This window comes from Rhamphochromis longiceps, linkage group LG22, assembly GCF_057381845.1.
Source record: "Rhamphochromis longiceps isolate RC_006_pf linkage group LG22, R_longiceps_female_GT1.1, whole genome shotgun sequence".
Lineage (NCBI taxonomy): Eukaryota > Metazoa > Chordata > Actinopteri > Cichliformes > Cichlidae > Rhamphochromis > Rhamphochromis longiceps.
Genome location: NC_140577.1, coordinates 1169611 through 1190164, shown reverse-complemented (window position 1 = coordinate 1190164; position 20554 = coordinate 1169611). Strand labels below are relative to the sequence as shown.

The following is a 20554-nucleotide window of genomic DNA, read 5'->3' as shown; positions in this document are numbered from 1 at the left end:
CATCAAGTTTTCTTCTGATCCACGCGGCAAAAAACTGCTGCAGTTTGTTTATTTCGAGTAAAATCGGTGCGTTCGTGGTCGGAAACAAGTCTGCGTCTTTGAACATGTCCACATTTCCACTTTTAGACACAGGAACGGTCCCCGCCTTCTTCACAAGTCAAACGTTTGTGCTGGTTTGTGATGAACGAGCTTTTATTTATGCAGTTATTGGAAACTTGAGCCTCGACAGTTTCACGTCTTTAGCTGCTCTGAGAGGAAACGTGCCAGCATTGATCTGATGGTTCGGTTTTTCTGAATGCAAACTGTAGTTTATTGGAAGTATTAAAAATAGTTAAAGTTAACCCCGTTTGTTACTTTAAGAGTGTGATCATGATGAAAACTCTCCAGCACTGGTTTATGTTTCACAACATTTTCACAGTAAAGAAACAGGCTGGGTGACTTTGGATAGAAACTTTTGTTAGTGTCTTTAAAACACAATCAGCACACATGCAGCGCACACATGCAGCGCACACATGCAGCGCACATGTTTCACATCGATTTTGTTTGATCTGAAGAAGGTGGGGGCAGAGTGCAGCACAGGTCCACAGACCCGGAGGATCGATGCCGAGAACTGAAGCTCGCTGCAGCCTAACGAGTGACTGAGACACAGAGACGCCGACTGACGGAAAAACTCAGTGAAGACAAAAGAAGTTTGTGATCTAATCCCCAGCTGTGAACGCAGCCCGGACAGCTGCACATGCTGCAAACAGAAACATCCAGCTGCAGCTCCATAAGAGATCAGGAGGTCACGTCTCCAGAGCATAACGCTTACTGACTGGCGCCACCTACAGGTCCACGCTTGATATCCCCTCCTGTGAGCCAGAAGTCATACAGAACGTCTGCTTCCTGGGAAGTGTTCATAAATCGTTTTAAAGAAAGAATCCACGGTCACGGCCTCACTTTCATGTTCCACTGATCTGTTTCCATAGTCATCCTCAACTCAGCATGTAAACATTTATGATCAAATACTCTCAAAACTGTTTTAGAAAATCCAGAAAATGATTTTAAATCTTACAGCCTCCTGACCAAGCCTGACAGCCTGGACCAGCAGGCAGAGCAACACGAACATCTGAAAAAGGAAATGTTAGATCTTCATCGTGTATCGTGAAATGTTCCTGCTGTTTAAAAAGTTTCTGAGCTCAGCTCGAGCTGACAGCAGAAACGTCTGATCGTCTTACCGTCCACAGTCAGCTGAATTCCTCTGTTAACGTGCATCTTATCTGCAAACCTCCCGATGCAGAAGTACAGCCCAGCATCCTCCTCCTCCACCTCCTGGATCTCCAGGCTGACCAGGCCGGTCTGCAGCGTCCCGTCACACTTCATGCGATGGTTGTTTGTGTGATGGTCAGTGGTGTCCGGCCCTTTTAACTTCCCCTCTTTAACAGTTAACAGAGGCAGCAGCTGCTCTGAGCGCAGCAGGTACCAGGTGATCTCATATTTGTGCGTCATGTTACAGAGTAGAGAGACGTTGTGGCCCACCGGCACCACCTGGGTGGAGCTGTGAACAGGTGAGGCTGAAGCCAGGTGACATCCCGCAGCACCTGAGGAGTGAGCACAGGTCAGGACTGCGTGCAGCCGAAGGCTCCTTCATATCACAGAAAACACAACAGGTCACAGGTGTGCACTCCACAGCTCGATAGAGCTCACAGTTCCTGCTTCATGGTTTTCCACAGAGAAATCATTTCCCCATTAATACTGTTAAGTTTACTGCACATGCTCACAATGAGTCAGGCTGAGGGTCGACATGGAAACTGCTGCGACTGCTGTGCACACCCACAGCTTTAGAAATCTTTTTTATTACAAAAACATTTTTTGTCAGACTAAAATTGATCTGAAGTTATATTATCAGACAGAAAATAACCGTCCAGCCACTAAAGATGTACCCATTACTCCAGATAAACAGGTTTCGTTATAAAAATAATAATATGGATAATATAAAATAATAAAAATAAAAAGCACAATTTTTCATAATTCACAAAGTCTCATCAGCAGCTTTAAGCCACGAAAAGATGCTGAATGATGCTGTTAATGTCCAATAAAACATCAGTGACTTTAAATACGAAAATCCATCAAAGTCTGAAATACTGCCCAACAAAAACTAAAGTGGAAACAGAAACAAACATTCATAGAAATAATTTATCACAAAATAAAAACAAGAAGACTGCAGACACAAGTATTAGTATGACTTTCTTAATATTACTATAACAATAATAATTATACATATTTTCAGTACCTTATTATCATTAATATGAGCATACTTTCCTTTAGAACCTCGAGGATGGCTTTGTTTGTTTATCTGTTTATCAATCTACATTCATCTATACATTCATCTATACATTCATCTATACATTTATATATATATATATAAAACACCCAGCACGCCCCTGCGGGCGGTTTATCCTTCAAGCTCGGGTCCTCTACCAGAGGCCTGGGAGCTTGAGGGTCCTGCGCAGTATCTTAGCTGTTCTTAGCTGTATATATATATATATATATATATATATATATATATATATTGTAAATTATAATTTACAATATATATATATATATATATATATATATATATATATATATATATATATATATATATATATATATATTGTAAATTATAATTTACAATATCACAATAGTTAGATTTACAATGTCTAACTATAGTTTAAGATGTTTTTCAATGCTAAAATCTGAAAAAAAAAAAAAAATCAAAAACACCATCAGGTTATCGAACACTGGGCGACAACAGGATGATTAATCCAGAGAAATGAAAACAGATCCCCTTCCAACATACCCGAGTCTTATAATTATTATTGTTGTTGTTGTTGTTGTTGTTGTTGTTGTTGTTGTTGTTGGACAAAGCCTTAAAAAGAACAAGAGCAAATCTGAAACTTGTGAAACTTGTAATTTCTCGGTAAAGAGAAGTGAAAGAAAAACGCGTCCAGCTACAGGGAGGGGTGAGTCCCAGGACACCCAGCAGGCCTCGGGTCTGCACCGGGGTCAGAGACCGAGGTCAGCCTGCAACACTCTGCCCCCTCAGTGTGGGGCGTGTCCCGACTTTCACTGGTCACTTGAACGTAAACACGCGATCATCATGAGACAAACTAACGAGCAGAAACACAACAAACACCTGCAGGAGACCCGGATCCCTCGGGCCCTGGAAGGTCTGCATTCTGAGCCGGAGACTCACTGACACACCCAGGAATTGTATAACGAGCCTGAAATCCCGCAGCCATTCTGAGAGGGAGTCCTGAAATAAAAACAAACATAAATAAAATAAAACTCACACAGAACGGTCAGGATCCACGTGACACCCGCCATCATTTAAATACAGATCAGTTTTCTCCAGGTGTGCTGCACGAGCTGTCTGCAGCGCGAGGAGCTGACGCTCACAGACACACAGACTGACACACAGACTGACGGCGCAAAGTGTTTTAATGTGGGACGGGGAAGTGAGCGGGACTTGACTGAGCAGCAGCAGAGACCACCAACACTGCTGCTGGAGCGCTAAAAGGAAGGCACGCGCTGTTCCCGCGAACTCACGCCGAGGCGTCAGCAGCTTCACGCGCTCCGCTCAGCTGAGCCGGTAAGTTTCGTTTCTGCAGAGCTCCGCGCCGCAGCTCACGGTTGCTTCAAAATAAAAGCCCAGTGATAATATGAATCGGATAATCTTCTTTTCTCCGCTTTTTACAACGTTTTTCACAAAATGTGAACTAGCAGCGACAATGCTATAATGATGATGATGATGATGGTGATGAAGAACGGCACTCGTCGGCACTGAATTTGATTCCGTGCTTTTAATTTGACAGGTTCGCAGGAAATCGAAACTCACGCGCTGGGTTGATAAGCTGTCAGAGGAGCCGAGAGTAAACAGAGTGGAGAAACCGCACGCGGGGGACGGAGAAGAAGACTGAGCAGAGTTTCCACGAACCGGACATCATGAAGACGGTCACCGAGCGGCTCCGGTACGACACACTGCACTTCCGGTCTGAGCAACAGCTGCTCCTGTTTATTTTATTATTTATTTAATTTAATTTTTATTCAGCAAACATGCAGGGTAATATCTAAACATGTTATTCGGATATGAAAGGTGGGAGTGAATTCAGACTGGGTTTAAGGGGCATTCTGCAGGAGAAATAACCATAAATATGATTATTATTGTTGTTGTTATTATTATTATTATTACTATTATTATTGATGATGATGATGATGCTGCGGACCTGCAGGGCGGGACCTGCAGGGAGATCGCGGCGCATGGCAGTTTCGTTACTGAGGAAACGAGTCCGTGGGTAGAAATGAAACTTTGCCTGGATCATGTGGAAGCTGAGTTTTGTTTCTGAGCGCTGGTCAGAGTTAAGTTTCACTGCAGCTCACAGGCAGGACCGCTACAAACAGCTGGCTGGACAGATTCCACATGATAGGCGTTATAAGACAGGAAGCTATGGCACGTGGACTTCTCTCTAATGTGTTTCTAGTGTGTTTCTAATGACCATTTAAGGTGAATAAAGAGAGCCTCATGAATAATTCTGTAATATACTTACATATCTTTATTATTGCTAATATATATTGTAATATATCTATATCACTAAGCACTTCTGGATGGATGCAAACTGCATTTCGTTGCCCTGTACCTGTGCATGTGCAATGACAATACAGTTGAATTCTATTCTATTCTATAAGCTGATCGTCTAACCCCGTTATGACATATTTTCTTGTGTTTCTTTAGGTTTTTCATACTCATACAGTGTCTCCAGACCGGAGCTTTAGTTGGTGAGTATCAGCGTCACACTCTGAGGTCAGAACTGGTCAATCCCACGTCCCTGTTCACAGGATGTTCTTGCTGTGTTTCTTTCTGCAGACTCCTCTTCTCTTTCCTCCGCCATGCTGTCCATCTCCTACATGGCGGGGGACCAGGCGATCCTTCCCTGCAGCTGGAAGTCCCACCTGGGTGAGGCGGCTCTGCCCGTCTGCCACGTCCAGTGGGTGACCCCGTCCGACACGGTGTTCGAACAGCGCGGGGACGAGAAGTGGCAGGCGCCGGAGTTTGAGGGCCGGGTGAGGGTGCCCGAGGAGAAGCTGGGGTCGGGGAATTGTTCCCTGATCATCAGCGACGTTCAGCTCGGAGACACGGGGCGCTACGACAGCTTCATGGTGGTGGACGGAAAGAGGTCCGCAAGAACTCGGGTCTTCATTCAGGGCGTCAGGCTGCTTGTGGGCGGTTAGTGTTTGACATCGTCTCCTTGGAGTCTCGACAGTCTCCTTCTGATGTCGTTCCTGGAGTATTTCATCTGTTCATTGATGGCTCTTTTGTTTCAGATCATAAATCCTCTCAGTTCCATCAGCCGGGCGAGGACATGGTCCTGCAGCTCTACACCCGTCACTCAGTCAGAGTGGTCTTCCAGGCCAGGTGAGCTGCTCACCTGCCGACAGGTGGAGACGCTGGTGGTGGATTTGTTCATCTCCCACCCTCACGCTTCCTCCCCTCAGCTCTTTATTTCCCCCGCTGACGTAAAAGCTCGCCTACTGCTTAATAAAACGACAGTTTGTGTCTCGAATCAAAGGCTGCTGGCTGCTCTGACTCATCCTGTAATTGGTGCTGACAGAGACAGGATGTGGCGTTTGGGGAAAATGATTCGTGCAAAGCAGAAACTTTCACGGCAGACAGATTTCATTTTGGGATAAACCCACAGATGTGCTGCTGCACAGAGCATGCACTGCGCCAGGATGCAAGGGGAGGGCGGGGGAGATCTTCTTACAGGGAGGCAGACGTTTGTGGCTCTGTGGGCAGACTGATCGCGTTGCTGTTGCTTGTGCACTCTGAGGACGACGCGGTGTTTTTGTTCTGACAGCATTTACATTCTCCACAGAAACGACTCGGCGTGGTCGGACCTGTGGATGAGGGGCGATAACAACAGTCAGCGCCTGGAGAAACACCTGCTGCTCGAGCAACTGACGGTGAAGAGGTTAAAACCATCAGATGAAGGAATCTACAAAGTCCTGGACCAACATGGCCTCGCCGTCAGCACCGTGCAGCTCTCTGTGGATGGTGAGCCTATCGATTGATCTTAAATGGGATTACCTAGATTACTTTAAATGAGTTAGTACTGCAGGTTGTACTCCTGAGAGTCGCTGAGTGCACGTCGTATGGACAAAAGCACTGACAGGAGCTGCTCGGCTGCGGAAACTCAAACCGGGAAGCTCTTGTGTGTGAACGCCACAGGGCGTTTTGTCCACACGGTGAATCTGAGCACCAGCGCCGTCTACGATTAAGAGCGCTCGACACCGAAGCGTGGGAACGCTCCGCTTTGCCGCAAACGGAGAATTAAAGTACAAACTTAAAACAGGAAATGGTTTTTTTGGACCGCGTCGGCGTTTCTGCTGAAGAACCAGAAATAGAGAAAGTTGAGCCCCGAGCGTCCAACAGAGTCAGCTGACGACACAGAATAACTGAAGCCGTTTGACCTGTGCTTTTACTGGAACTATCGTGTGCATCATCATCACATCTACCTGTCTGTCCCACAGCACAAGCCCGTCCTGACCGGAGAGTCCAGGAGAAGCTGGAGTACGTTCCCACAGGTGAGGAAAGCACCTGCATGGTGCCCATGAATCAGGGTCTGCATCTGAAGAGTGATTTTTAAGGACATTAAATTAAAAAACCCTCTGTGTTCTCACTTTGATGTCTTTCCAGATGTTGCTGCCAAAAGCAGCTGTTCAGCTCTTCTCACCCTGGCGGTTCTCGTCCTGAGTTTCCAAACTCTTCAGCTTCTCTGAGTTTCCTCTGCACGAGCTGCACACGTGACTCCTGCACATTACAGGCAGCAGATGGTGACAGTTCACCAGTTTGAGAGCTGTGTGTGTGTGTGTGTGTGTGTGTGTGTGTGTGTGTGTGTGTGTGTGTGTGTGTGTGTGTTCATTTTTTCTTGTGACCCTCAATCATCGGCCGGCTTCTTAGAAACGCAGCCGCGGCTCAGACTGCGACGCAGGTTTGTTCTTAGGTGTAGATTGACACTACGATGGATGGAAACCTGCAGCCTGCCTCTGTTTGTTCACTTCTAAATAAGCCACGCTCCGATCCTGATAAGGCGTCATTTACAAAAGGCACCTTTTAGGTTGCCAGATTTGAGAAAATCCTCCTCCATCATGACTCTTTGCCTTTTTAGCTCTTTATTTCATTATGGAGACCCCTGCAGTGAAGTGATCACCTCTGTGCTAGAGAAGCACCAGACCTCGTCACCACGGAAACCACTGCCGATCCAACGGAGACACAGATGGAACAGTTTCACTCATTTTCCGAGCGAAATGAGTGAAAGATTCAAAACAACGTCAACGAATCAGAGAAACTCTGACCTGTTTCACCAAAACTTCTCCGCACAAAACAGTCAAACAGCTCAGTGTGAACGTCTGCATCTGCAGATCCCATTAGTAATGATAGCACCACCACATAGACTGTAAAAGTCCTCGGAGCTCTAAAACACTCAGAAGACGAGCAGAAAATGACCTGAAACGTTTATGTTTGGGTCTCCTTCACTGACCGTGGGAAATCAGCACTTTCCTGCCCAGGGGTCAGAGTTTATTGGGGGGGGGGGGGAAATCACCGTGATAAAGAGGTAAATGAATGAGGCAAAGTGTGATGACGGAGGGCGGAGCACATCAGCAGCTCATTAACCTTTTGGAAATGGTGCCTTATGAGGAAGTGACTGCTCCGGCCGAGGATTTCAACAGTTAAGAATGTAAAGAGAGATATATGTAATATATACGATATATTTTGTTAAATGTACTAAATGGACAAAAAGCACTGTCAGATTCATCTATGTGTGAAGAGTGTCTGCGCACAAAGGGCGGAGCCACTGCAGATCAGTCAGCCAGACAAATCCAGAGAAGATGAAAACGTTTTCAATGAAAGTATTACGTTTAGAATAAAACTCGTTACATTTGCAACAAAACTCTTTTTTAAATCGCTCGTTGCCCCGTGTCCAACATCACCATGGCAACAAAGACGCCGCCCGCTGTGGATAAACAGATCAGCTGGTGTTTCGGGCTCAGGGGCATCTGTGGTGTGCTGAGCTTCGTCCAGCCTCATCGTTTTCCACTAAGAAACACTTCTAATGATTTTTCATAATTTCAAGTTCTTTTAATCTTCTTTAGCCTTTTCTCGTCACTTCTCTGCACTTAGAAGCCTTTATCGATGTGGTCGCTGTAGCTTTGGGTCGTCGCTTTAAACAGTCTTTGATTCTGTATCCAGTCAGACGCAGTTAAATCAAACGATGTCCGAGAGCTTCAGTTATCGGTCTGGTCGCACCGCGGTGCGTTTGAGGACGCTGTGGTATTTGCTGTGTTGTGGTGTTGGTGACATTCAGACTGCTTTCCATGAACTATAATCATTTAAATTATTACGATGATCTTTGTGAATAACAACAATAAATAAAGCGCACAGACAGACTGGTGTTGTACTCTCATTGTTAGACTTCACACAGATTCACATCAATAACACGACACACTGTCTGCAGGAGGATCCTCATCTCCTCACCAACAAATCTATTAAAACACTCTCCTGCTCACACACGGTCAGAGAACCACATGTGGATTCATCCGCCACTGAAAATAGTTCCCATAAAACCGCACCATTCCCCAGATTGTACAGCATATAACGAGATCGTGTTAGCGTGATGGATCACTTCTATGAAACACCGTCAGCGCTGATGTTTTCAGACTGTAGATGAAAGATGGAGTGGGATCATGTGACGAAGCTTAAATATGATTGTTGGATCAAAGCATGGAGCCACAGCACAAGCAAACACGGTGCACAGGTCCAGTTAGCAGCTGCCTGTCAGTCAAAGAGGCCACGCCCCTAATCAATTACAGTTTAAACAGGTGAGTTAGAAAATACAGTTGTAAACCTGTAACACGGTGCTCACTGCTGGGAGTCGGCCTCTGGTGGTCGTGGGAGGAACTGCAGTGTTTCAGAGCTCCACACTGGCTGGAGGCTGAGACTGAACTAAGCAGACCTGCTAATCTAGTTTAAATGTCGTTTTTCTAATGAAGCTGGTGGGCGGAGCCTCACAGAGACGGTGGGCGGAGCGAGACGGTTTGAGTCTAAACACTGGACCTGCTGAACAAACATTTTGTCCTTTCAGCGTCAGTCTCAGTAACGTGTTCCACAGACGTGCTCCCGTCTGATTAGAGCAGCGAGCCAATCAAAACAGCTGATAGATTATTGATCATCTCACAAACTGAAGCTCAGTTACTGAAAGCTGCACGGCCTTCATCGCTTCTATCGGGGATCATCATTTTATTCTTCATTCAATGTGATTATTAGACATTCATTTACATTAGGTTGAATTAGCATTTAATTGGAAGTTTTGCTGTTGCTGTAACAGAAGCCAAAGAACCCTGCACACCCCCACAGTCACTGTAGAGCCAGGAGGGCCAAACGTTTCCCTGACAGGGGCAACGTGGCCGAGCGTCCGTGGTTCACTGGCTTCTTCACAGTTTTTAAAGTCATGGAATTAAAATTCACTCTCCTCCTCTGACCTTCGACACGGCTCCTTCATCTGGAGACAAAAGTCTTTCTTGACACTCTCCAAACTTCACAGAAAAGAAGACGAAGCAGCGGTCGGCTGCAGAGAACCGTCACCTCCACCCGCAGGAGCGTCGGTGCGTTCGCCGGCTCTCTGACCCCCGACCCCGACGAAGGCGTCCCGTTAGAAGTTGGGTTTGTGCTTCTTGACCTCCACCATGAGGTGGTGGAGGTTGATGAGCTCGGAGCGGACGGCCAGGCTGCGGAACGTGGGCTGGTTCAGGACTTTGTGGAAGCCGTGGTAGTACTGGATGAGCTGCGTCAGGGCGCCCTGCGGGAGGAGGATGTGACTCACGTTAGTAAAACTAAACACATAACCTGAAGTTCAAACCATTTACAGCGCGTTTCTTCTCAGCTTGTGAAGCTGAACTAGAACCACAGGTTTGTGTCCCCACTGTGTCTGAAGCAGGCGTCAGTTCTGTGAGTGGGCGCATGAAACACGCCTTATTAATGCGAGCGCGCTCAGAGCCTGAAGCAGAGAGCCGGCGAATTAGAACCCGGCTGTGTTGGTCGTGCATCCACTCTAGCACTGATGTTGCTGTGACTGTGCAGTCAGACACACTCATGGTTACAAACATCATTGTTCCTGTTTTTATTGATGAGTTCTGCTTCTCAAATATGAAAATGTGCATGTTTTGTTCTCAGTTTAATCTTCTTTAACATTGTTTAGTGTGTCTCGTTTCACTCTCACACGCCTCTGCAGGTTATTTTATACTTTATTGACCATTTATTTTTCTTCACTGTTTTGCATCCGTTTGGAGACATTTTCTCACTTTTTGGACCTTTTGTGTCGTTTTTGTCGTCGTTTTAAATCTTTGTTTTAAATTTTGTGTCACTTTGTAGCCAGTTTGTATGTTTTTGTCCCTTTGGAAACCTGGTGTCACGGCACAGTTAGCCCACAGAGGCTGTGTGGCACACCTGCCGCCCGGCTCACCTGGATGATGCTGGTTCCATTTTTGAAGTTGGTGAAGGACCTCATGACGTCCTGACTCATCGCCTCCACCGACTGTTTCCATGTGCTGGAAAACCCCCGAACCAGCTGAGTGATTCGAGCTGCACACACACACACACGCACACACACACGCACACACACACGCACACACACACACACGCATTAAGTTTCAGTTTCCGTGTGCATGCTGACTCTCGGTTTCCTTGCCATCGTGTTGCTGGGGTCAGCTTCCTGTCAAACATGCTGGTCAAACAAAACAAAGAACCACGGCGAGCACACACGACGTGGTGAACAGGAAGTGGGAACCTGACTCTGACTGACATGAAAGCACAAAGACTGAAAGGGAAATAAAGCTGCTGGTTACTCTGGAAAACAAAACCCAAGGCTGAGGTGAGAGAAGCACGCTCGCTCTGCCGCTGACAGCCGCAGACGATGACGCGGAAACCAAAACGAATAACCAGCTCGATTTACTCCTGAATCTAATCCGGCCACGTCATCATTACGGATTCTGACATCACGGTGAGCTAACTGTAGAAATAACAGACAGAAAGGAATCGGCCAATCAGACGACAGCTTTACTCACATCCTCTTTCAAACACAGCAGGCCAAAGCACACCATCTCACATGTGACACCTGAACCTTCACAGCAAAGGTAAAGATATTTTCTCACCTTCGTCGTTCTTCAGCCGGTCCAGCTGCCCTTTCTCCATCAGCGCCTCGGCCTCCTTCACAAAGGCGATCATCCCTCCGAACGGCGGAGAGAGAATCTCCTCGATGAACTCCTGCAGAGGACGAGAGGAGGAAGGAAGACGACAGGATCAGGAACTAAAGTGTTCGAAGTTACTTAGAAATCTAGTAAAAGTACTTTCAAGCTTAAAACAGCCGTTCACGTGCACGCTGACCTAAGCTGTTACACGTTTATAAAGTGTGAAAATATTTTCACCACAGCAGATCACCTGCTGCCTCCACCTCCAACCCTCTGCATGTCCTCCTTCACTACATCCTCTCAGGTCCTCCTCGTCTCCTCCTGCCTGGCAGCTCCATCATAACCTCCCTCCCTCCTCTGCACATGCTCAGACCACCTCAGCCTCTCTGACTCGTAGCTGTCCCTCTCATGGACTCATCTCCATCCTTCTTACTCTCAGTGAACATCTGAACCTCTGCTGCTCGGCCTCCACTGTCTCCAAATCACCACAGCAGGTCTCACTACCATCTTTAAACAGTCTCTCACCCTTGCTGTTCTCCTTCTGTCACTCGTCTCCACCCGCTCCACCCTACCTGCACTCTGTTCTTCGTCTCTCTTTGGAAAGTTGACCCCAGGTATTTAAGCTCATCCACCTTCTCTGCCTCGCTACCTGCATGCTCATGTCTCCACTCTGGCTACACATCACAGTGTCGTCTGCTCCACCCTCACAGACTCCTCCCCCACTGTCACATGCAATATATCTGCATCCAGCAGATGTCGCTATTGGGTGACAGGCTGTGCACGCAGTAATGAGAACGTGCTTCGTACGTCCTCTGTCAGCAGCAAGTGAATTATTATTCAGTAATGCCAGTGTTCACAAGATGCTTCCAAAGGAAACACACACACACACACACACACACACACACACACACACACACACACACACACACACACACACACACCTTAAACAGAAGGGACATAAAACTATTCAAAGTTATTACTTGCAGAAGGGAAATATGAAAACCTTCTGAAATAAGCATGACATCAGAAACCTGAGTGAAACAGCTGAGTGACCCACGGTGAGGATGATCATATTTACCTGAGTTCTGGCCAGCAGCAGCTGCTGGAAGCCTTCCACCTCTTTACTGTCGTCTGCTGCCCTCTCCTGGACACAGCAGAGAAACACCAGCAGCACCATCAGCCACACAGAAATCCAACTTTTCTTTTCCATAAACAGAATATTTTCCCCACGTCAGCACAGATCCTGAGGGGAGTGTCGTGTTGTTGATGGTGCTGGTCGTGGCGCTCACCATGAGGACGCTGAGCATCATGTCGTAGTTGTTGATGAGGAAGATGAGCTGATCTCTCCTCGACGGGAACTCTGCCGCCATCTTCAGCACGAAGTTTTCAACCTCAATCTGGAGACAGAATCACAACAAATCACTGAACACAAATTCAGTCTGTGTGTGTGTGTGTGTCTGTGTGTGTGTGTGTGTGTGTCTGTGTGTGTGTGTGTCTGTGTGTCTGTGTGTGTGTGTGTCTGTGTGTGTGTGTGTGTGTGTGTGTGTGTGTGTCTGTGTGTGTGTGTGTGTGTGTTACCTGCAGCTGTCCCAGCAGAGCGTTGGTCCTCTCGTTGGGGAACGTCTGGTTGATGCTGACGATGGCTGAGGAGAACTCTGCGTAACGGCGAGTGATCTGAAACCACACACACACACACACACACACACACACACACACACACACACACACACACAGCCGTGTGAGTGGAGTGTGCAGCAAACACAGTGCTGTGCGATGTGCAGTGTGTGTACATACGTAGTGTGGTCTGGTGTCCAGTACTCCCAGTTTCTGAGGGTCTGTGTTTCTGATGCTGCTGATGTTCATCTCCAGAATGAGCTCAAACCTCGGCCACAGCAGCTCCAGCACCGCCTCCCAGTACCTGACAGACAGCACCAACACCATCAGCCTCCATCAATCTGAACACCTCCCTCTCTGCAGAGGAAGCGTCTGTACGCCGCCCAGCTGCAAACAGCCGTGTGACACCGGCTGATGTAACCACGAGCACTTATCAGCTAAACAGGAGATGGTGGGATTGGGAGGAGGTGGAGACACTGAAAGAGTCAGAGTACAGCAACACTACAGGAACAGAGGAGGAGACTGACTTGTCGAGAGCTGGGATGTTCCTCTTGGCCGTGATGGCTCTGAACCGGAGGATGATGTGGATGCAGAGGAAGACGGCGATGCTGTCGTAGCAGTCGGACACGTAGGTGGACATGCTCTTCTGCAGGAGGAGACAGAGAGCGGGGCTGACACGCGCTGCACGACTGTCGCTCAGGAGCTTTTTTGGTTTTTATGACTTTAAGTTTGGTTTCATGTAAGCTGAACTGTGACCCCCAGGAACACCAGTGGCTCCACTTAAAAACATCACTGCATGCACTTCCCTTTTACCTGAATTTCTTCAGCATTTCCAGGACTGAGATGTTTGCAGATTGCACAGCAAAACTCAACATGTTCCTCCTCTCTGCTGAACATGTGTTTAGTTTATCACCCGAGGATTCTGCTTAGTGACAAACTCACGGAGAACACAGCTGTTTATACCAGCGTGTCCTGTTACATCAGTGCTTTGAATATCAGTGATAGCAAAACAAAACACGCTGCTCAAAGCCTGTTTATGACAAGGTCGGATAATAAATGTGGTTTGAATTGACCAAACAAACGTTTCTGCTGGAGAGGAAAGAGAGGGAAGCCTGCAGCTCTGACAGGAGGCGGGGTTCTCACCAGGAACATGCTGAGAGTCTTTCCCATGATGCTGTTGAAGAGGTCGAGGGCGGAGTTTCCAGCCACCATGAAGAAGTCAGACAGGAAGAGGTATTCTCTGCAGCCGTTGTCGAGCAGAGCGTAGTGCTGGCTGCGAAACAGCGTCTCATAGGGATACTGTGGAGAGCGAGAGGGAGAGTTAGACCTCAGACGACCTCCGTGGCACAGATCGGCTGCACAGACTGTAGCTAAACGATGGACACGCTGTGATGTCACCCATTAGTTTGTGAAGTCTCGTGTTCAGCGCTGTGACTGTCGCCATCTCGGAGTCTGAAACAATTTGCTGAGCGCAACAACAAAAACTACACATTTCTATGGCAACAACCTGTCAATCACAGAGTGGACACGCCCTTAAAGGACGCCCCCTTCAGCTGACTACAAAGACTGCAGACCTCTGCAGCTGTTTCCGTCTGTGTCTATGACGAGGTCACTGCTCCCAAACTGCAGTGAAAATTAAAAATCTCATAATCTGCCACAAGATGTCAGCGCTGAGCAACGGAGCTCAGCTGGAATTTAAACTGGATCCTAAAATCATTCCCGTCTCATTAAAAGCGAGGACGTGCATCCTGTTTGTCCTGAAGGGGGCGTGTCTCGTGCTACAGACGCTGGTTTGTTCACAGGGAATTTTATTTTCTTGTAAATGGCAGATCTGCAGGATGCGTTTGGGTTGAGCAGCTCGATCTGCGGCAGCGCCGTCTCTCACCCTGCTGTCTCCTCTCTGAGCCGTGTGCGGGACCAGGATGGGCCCCTCCAGCTCGGCCGGGCTCAGGATGGCCCCCCTCTGGCCCAGAGTGAAGATGGTGTTCCTGCTCTTCAGAGACGGTTTGGAGAAGAAACCTGCAGCGGCGAGTCAAGGAGCCTCAAACAGTCTGAAAATGTGAAGCAGGCGTCAGAGCGCCCGAGTGCCGCGCACACGGTGAGCAGGCGTGACACAAACAACAGACCGTGAAGGATATCTTTCTTGGCTGTGTCCTCGACTCCCATCAGGTCGTCTTTGTCTGCCACCTCCTCGTACTGCGGGACACGCAAACATCAGCTGTTATCCACACGAAGACGGCGTGCAGCCACGTCGACACAAACACAGCGAGGGCGCGACCCCGCCGCTCACCCACCTGCACTTTGAGCAGCCTGCCGCTGTACGACTTGAAGTAACTGTAGTAAATCTTGCTCATGGTGTCCACGTACTCGTCTCGGATCTCCTTGGCGACCGTTCTCTCATTGGCCAGAAGGAACTGGTAGAAGAACCTGCAGTGAAAACAACAACAGCATCGATCAGCTTCTTCACTTTGTGTCCAGTTATTTCTAACGCACAATTAAAAACAAGTTCAACACAACAAAAAAATAACAAACAGACGGTAAAAAGATGGGTGGAGCTTCCAGGTCAGGAAACAGAAGGTGGAAACGTGATGTCAGCGAGTGACGTCGCCGTGACTACGTCCACCTTTAAGTTTAAAAACTCACCTCAAATAAAACTAACGCAGACGTGTGCACAGACTTATCAACAGTCCAACATATCGAATAACTCAAATCAATAAAAACAAAACTAAGTGTAGTGTTGGTAAAGCAGCAGGTAAATACACCTGAGGATACAGAGGAGTCTCTGCACAGACTTCACCTGGATCCGCCCCGTGAACCATGCGGCGCTCAGGATTCTGCGTCACGTGACAAACGAGGAGCGGAACAGAAACCAGTGTTTTTAAGGACGTTTCAGTTCCTCGGGTGTAAAAATGGACTTCTTGCTCTTTAAATGGACAGAAGCGACAAAGAAAAGACGTCTGTAGGTTCAGCGTAATGCAGACTGTGAGTGGACCCGAACGCTCAGATTTATGTCAGAAATGTGCAGAAGCTCAGCTGTGCTCACCGGTACTTCAGCAGAGTGTTCTGTGGGATCTGGTAGTTGGTCATCGGTTTCCTGAAGGAGTAAATCTTCTGAAGAATGAACTCTCTGATCTTTGACACGGCCTGAGGAGAACAAAGAGTGTGGATATAAGCACAAAGATATAAAACCTGATAAGTAGGCAGAGGAATGAGTTAAACGCCTTCGTGTGGCGCGGGTACATTAAGCGCTCTGCCTGAAAGACCTCAGGAGAGCAGCTCAGCAGGTTTCTGACTTATTAATGAGGACTTCCTCTCATTTCCTGTTTGTTATGGACTTTAACTGTAAACGTGATTCCAAAGAGTCGGGAACTTTCCTCCTGCCCGTCTCTCACCTTGAGTTTGAGGCGGTCCACGATGTCCTGGATGTCGGAGCAAGCCAGCGTCTCTCTGAAGCTCAGCTCTTTGGCAAAGTTGATCTTAGTGTTGAGCTCGTGGAGCTGCTCCAGAAACTCCTGCTCCGTCACAGGACTGTCCAGGATGGTGCTGCCAACACACACGACCAGCAGATTAAGTCATGCAATCACCACAAACCACTGATGGCTGGTTAATCCATCAGGAACAACTCTGAGGTCTCTGCAAACTGAGCGCCATCCAACAAATCACTCATTACAATACAGACACTTTTTCTTTGCGGCGACAGCCGTCAAACCTACGAGATCATGGCCCCGGGCACCACCAGCTCATCCACCAGCTGGCTGAGGTGGCTGCGCACGGCCTGCCGGTTCTTCAGCCGCACGTTCATGCTGACCGACTGCTGCTGCAGGGTCTGGATCTCACTGCTGATGGAGGACAGGTCGCTCTGGAAGCCGCTCAGCATGCCCTCCATACGCTGAGAGACACACAGCCGTGAGGTTAGACTGAATCTGCTTTAACAAGAGGACAGCGCTCCCATGACAGTTTGAAAAAGTGCCCGCCTCTCACTTTCCCACTTGAACTGGACCCACCTAAAAACTTAACTGAGCACCGAGGACGGAAAAGAATCCGCTCTGATGCAGAGCGACGAGTAACCACAGCAGCCGTGCTGCTTTTAGTGAGCACACTGTGACGTAAAGCGCCTTTATTACTTTAAGCTTGTGTGCAGAAAACTGAAGTAAGGGTGCAGAATGACAGGAAGGTGTCTCTCAGGTACATCTGTCCCGCCTCTGCACAGCTGCACAGTGAAGCCGTGTTCTTCTGCTGACGCTTCTGTGAGAACTCAGCTCAGAAGATGTGACAGGGAAACAAAACGCGTCTCAACTCCTTCACAGAAAACTCGAATCACTCTCAAATATCCACAAGACTCCATCCCAGCAAGAGTTTTCTGTATAAATGTCACACATGATTATTTTCTGTCTGTCTCAGTCGTCTCACCTCCAGGATGGAGTCACAGGCAGTGATCTGGTTGTGCAGCAGGGCAATGTTCTGACTCTCTTTGATGTCTGCACGATGAGCGCTCAGGAAAACATCATCAGTGACGGGTGTTAGTGTGTGGTTATACATTATTAGGTGAAGGTATTCAAACTGGGAGCTGTGAAGGATACAGTCTTTGATGGAGGCTTGTTCAATCCTCTGCAGCTCTGCCTCCACCTGTTTGGAGTACTGACGGAGGTCGACACCCTGAAAACCGACGGGAGGAAACTGAAATGTATTATCTGTGCTTTGAAAGAGGAAGTGTAGAGTAATAATTATTTTATAGCACCTTTCAAAACAAAAGTAACAAATCCCTTCACATTAAAAGCGTCAGCTTAACTCTTAGGTTAGATTTTCTACCTTTGCTGCTTTCTACAGACAAAGTGTTCGTAGAAAGCAGCACACACACACACGCGCACGCACACGCACGCGCGCGCACGCACGCACGCACGCACGCACACGCGCACACACACACGCACGCACGCACACACACACACGCACACACACACACACACACAGCAGCAGCAAACCAAAACATCACTGCTGCAAAGAAACCACAACTGAGGGAGACCGGGAGGAGGGAGACAACCAGGCCCGGACGTCAGAGCAGAGGACGTGTTATATATTAGACTTCTGTTCTTTCAGTTCTCACTGTTTTGAGCGCTTCCTTCACCAGGTCGTCTTCCAGGTTGGCCTGAATGTGAACTGCAGCAGACAAAAGGGAACAACAGTTAGTGACAAGCGAAACCTTCAAGCAAGGCAGCACCGAGGAAGCTGTAACAAGTGCCACCTCAGCCGAGCTTTAATATGAAGTCTTTTCCTTACTGTCCACTTCATCCAGGATAAACTCGTCTGTAGTGATGTCCAGCTCTCCCAGGTTCAGGTTAGCGATGTCTGCTTCAGTCTTCTGGGTGAAACACAACCAGTGTGTCTTCAGTGGTGATAATTAACAGGATGAAACTGTCAAAACTTACTGACATTAAAGCTTTCTTTGGTTTTCATTCACTCACTTGTTTATTCCAGCCAATGAGAAAACATACACTTACTGGCCACTTTGTTAGGTACACCTGTTTGTCTGTCCTTTAACTCAAATATCTAGACCTGTGGACATGTACAGATGACCTGCTGTAGTTCAAACTAAGCATCAGAATGTGGAGAAAAGGTGATCTAAGTGACTGCGAGGGTGGTATGTTGGTCTGAGTGTTTCCGAATCTGCTGATCTGCCGGGATTGTCCCACAACTGCAGAGTTTACACAGAAGTAGGGCTGTGCGATATGACCAAAATCTCATATCCCGATATAAGAATTCTATCGTCCGATAACGATATAAATCACAAACGTGTAACATTTTCTGTAAATTCTGTGAATCTCGGGCAGCTCGACTTGCGTGAAGTGTTTCCAGCTGCGTGTCGTGTAGCTGGAGTCGAGTGATGAAACGAGTCTAAGGTTTATTTTTTAGCACCTGGCGGCTCTTTTTTACTTCTCATCCGTAAATAATCTGCTCTTTCACGTGATTCGGTTTATTTTGAAAAGTCTCAACAGGATCTTGAGCTTTATTGTGAAAGGTTTATGTGGAAAATAAACAAGCGGACATGCAATGCTGTTACCGTCGCTGTTGCTAACGACAACGCATAAAAACAGGCGCTTGTCCGTCTGTAGTGTGGTTATATTAAACATAAGAGAAAGAGAACTTTAATAAATGAATACAGCCACTACAGTCACCATCAGAACGGTGAGAAAATATTGCCGTAAACAGTTTATTTTGCGACACCACGAAACAATCGACAGCGTAAAATGAAACGATAGACGTTTTTATATCGTCATCCCATACATATCGTTACATCGAACAGCCCTACACAAAAGGTCGGAAAAAGACCTTCTGCGCACAGCAGCTCACTGGAGGAGAACGGCCAGACTGCTTTGAGCCCGACTTACAACCAAGGAACAGCATAAGCAAATGGACTACGGGAGCAGAAGACCACAGCTGGTGTCACTCATGTCAGCTAAGAAGAGGAAACTGAGGCTACAGTTCGCACAGACTCACCAAAACTGGACACAGAAGATGAAAAAAACATTTCCATTCCCATCCCTGCATAACCTCAGTGTCCACCAGGATAACACACCCTGTCTCAAAGCTCAGACCATCTTAAACTGGTTTCCTGAATGTGACGATGGGTTCACTGTACTCAGTTGGCCTCAACAGTCAGCAGAGTTGGATTAGTGGCCATGTATTAATTAATTTTTATTGTGTTCTGTGCTGCTGCTTACAATGACAATAAAACTCTTCTCTTATGTGATCTCACTCCAAAAGAGCATCTTTGGGATGTGGTGGAATGGGAGATTCTCATCATGGATGCAGCTGACAAGTCTGCAGCAACTGTGTGCTGATGTCATAATGATGTCATGTCAACATGGACCAAAATCTCTGAGGAATGTTATCAACAGCTGAATCTGAAGACTTAAACCGACTGAAGGAAAAATGAGCTCCATCCCGGTTACATCAAGGTGTACCTAATAAAGTGTCCGATGTGCGTATTTACACAGAGAGAAGTTGACTGAATAAACATCTGTTTTCTAGCCGTTGCACACACCACCTCCGCTGTGTTTGTATGACAGACTTAAACCAATAACAAACTGACTGATGCAGCAAAACAGTCCAAATCTGATAATAATCAATAATCAGCCATAATCAGGATTATTAATGCGGGACCAGAACGACAACTGATAAACATAAATCGCCTTTTCCTCCTCAGAAAAAGGAAGTCAATGCTTCCCATTAGCATCCAGCAGCAGCAGCGCTCCGTAGAATGAGTCCACCTGCTAACAGCTTCTTTGAGCTTCACGCAGCTAAAGCTTGCGCTCACCTGCGATTACCTCCGTGAAACTGAACGCAGGCGTCACGCAGAAAAAGAACATCTTACCTCGTCCTGTAAATACGCCATGGCGACTTCTGTCGGGTTCCCAGCTGTGTTTACATCGGGCCCAGCTCCAGCAGCGGTCGCGGTTCCCTCCGCCATTGCGGCCAACTTACGCTAACGTCAAAAAAAAAAAAAAATACAAATCTAAAGTTCCACCTCGTAGTTAGCAAAAATATCGTATTATTAACCGAGCGCGGTATTATCACGATCGCGTGCCGTGGGTGATAAATCAGTGGGACTCAATAAACATTTATTTCGCGTGAGTTAACGAAACTAACCGCGTTAAGCCACGTATTTGCTTGTTTCTTTTGA

At 47.3% G+C, this 20554-nt stretch overlaps 3 protein-coding genes across 5 annotated transcripts in view; 1 reads left to right on the top strand and 2 right to left on the bottom strand.

The window, feature by feature from the left end:
- LOC146643027 (uncharacterized) overlaps positions 1-3607 on the bottom strand; it is a 9726-nt gene extending 6119 nt beyond the window's left edge. Inside the window, exons 1-2 of one of the 2 annotated variants that reach the window (XM_085396375.1) lie at positions 3315-3607; positions 1218-1580 (exon numbers count right to left, since the gene is read on the bottom strand). In XM_085396375.1, coding sequence (XP_085252501.1) covers positions 1218-1580; positions 3315-3351 — 400 coding nt within the window. In that variant the 5' untranslated portion in view covers positions 3352-3607. The other variant, XM_085396376.1, reaches the window with a different exon arrangement.
- Positions 3608-3859: 252 nt separating this feature from the next.
- Positions 3860-8265, top strand: LOC146643026 (uncharacterized). The gene is made up of 7 exons (XM_085396828.1): positions 3860-3992; positions 4754-4797; positions 4886-5245; positions 5344-5434; positions 5895-6073; positions 6550-6603; positions 6716-8265. Exons 1-7 carry the CDS (start codon positions 3967-3969, stop codon positions 6796-6798), a joined length of 837 nt encoding a protein of 278 aa, XP_085252954.1. The 5' UTR covers positions 3860-3966; the 3' UTR covers positions 6799-8265.
- A 226-nt stretch (positions 8266-8491) lies between these two features.
- vps52 (VPS52 subunit of GARP complex) lies at positions 8492-20552 on the bottom strand. Of its 2 annotated transcripts, none has more exons than XM_085396825.1 (20): positions 20246-20552; positions 18151-18229; positions 17978-18030; positions 17457-17532; positions 17287-17354; positions 16590-16765; positions 16269-16419; positions 15920-16020; positions 15171-15303; positions 15017-15072; positions 14762-14897; positions 14020-14175; positions 13404-13522; positions 13057-13180; positions 12841-12936; positions 12552-12659; positions 12341-12406; positions 11227-11338; positions 10539-10657; positions 8492-9875 (listed from the first exon to the last, which is right to left on the bottom strand). In XM_085396825.1, exons 1-20 carry the CDS (start codon positions 20339-20341, stop codon positions 9729-9731), a joined length of 2172 nt encoding a protein of 723 aa, XP_085252951.1. In that variant the 5' UTR covers positions 20342-20552; the 3' UTR covers positions 8492-9728. The 2 variants fall into 2 exon arrangements, with proteins under 2 accessions (XP_085252951.1, XP_085252950.1); XM_085396824.1 differs by having other exon boundaries at positions 18151-18232; positions 20246-20551.
- Between the last annotated feature and the right edge of the window lie 2 nt (positions 20553-20554).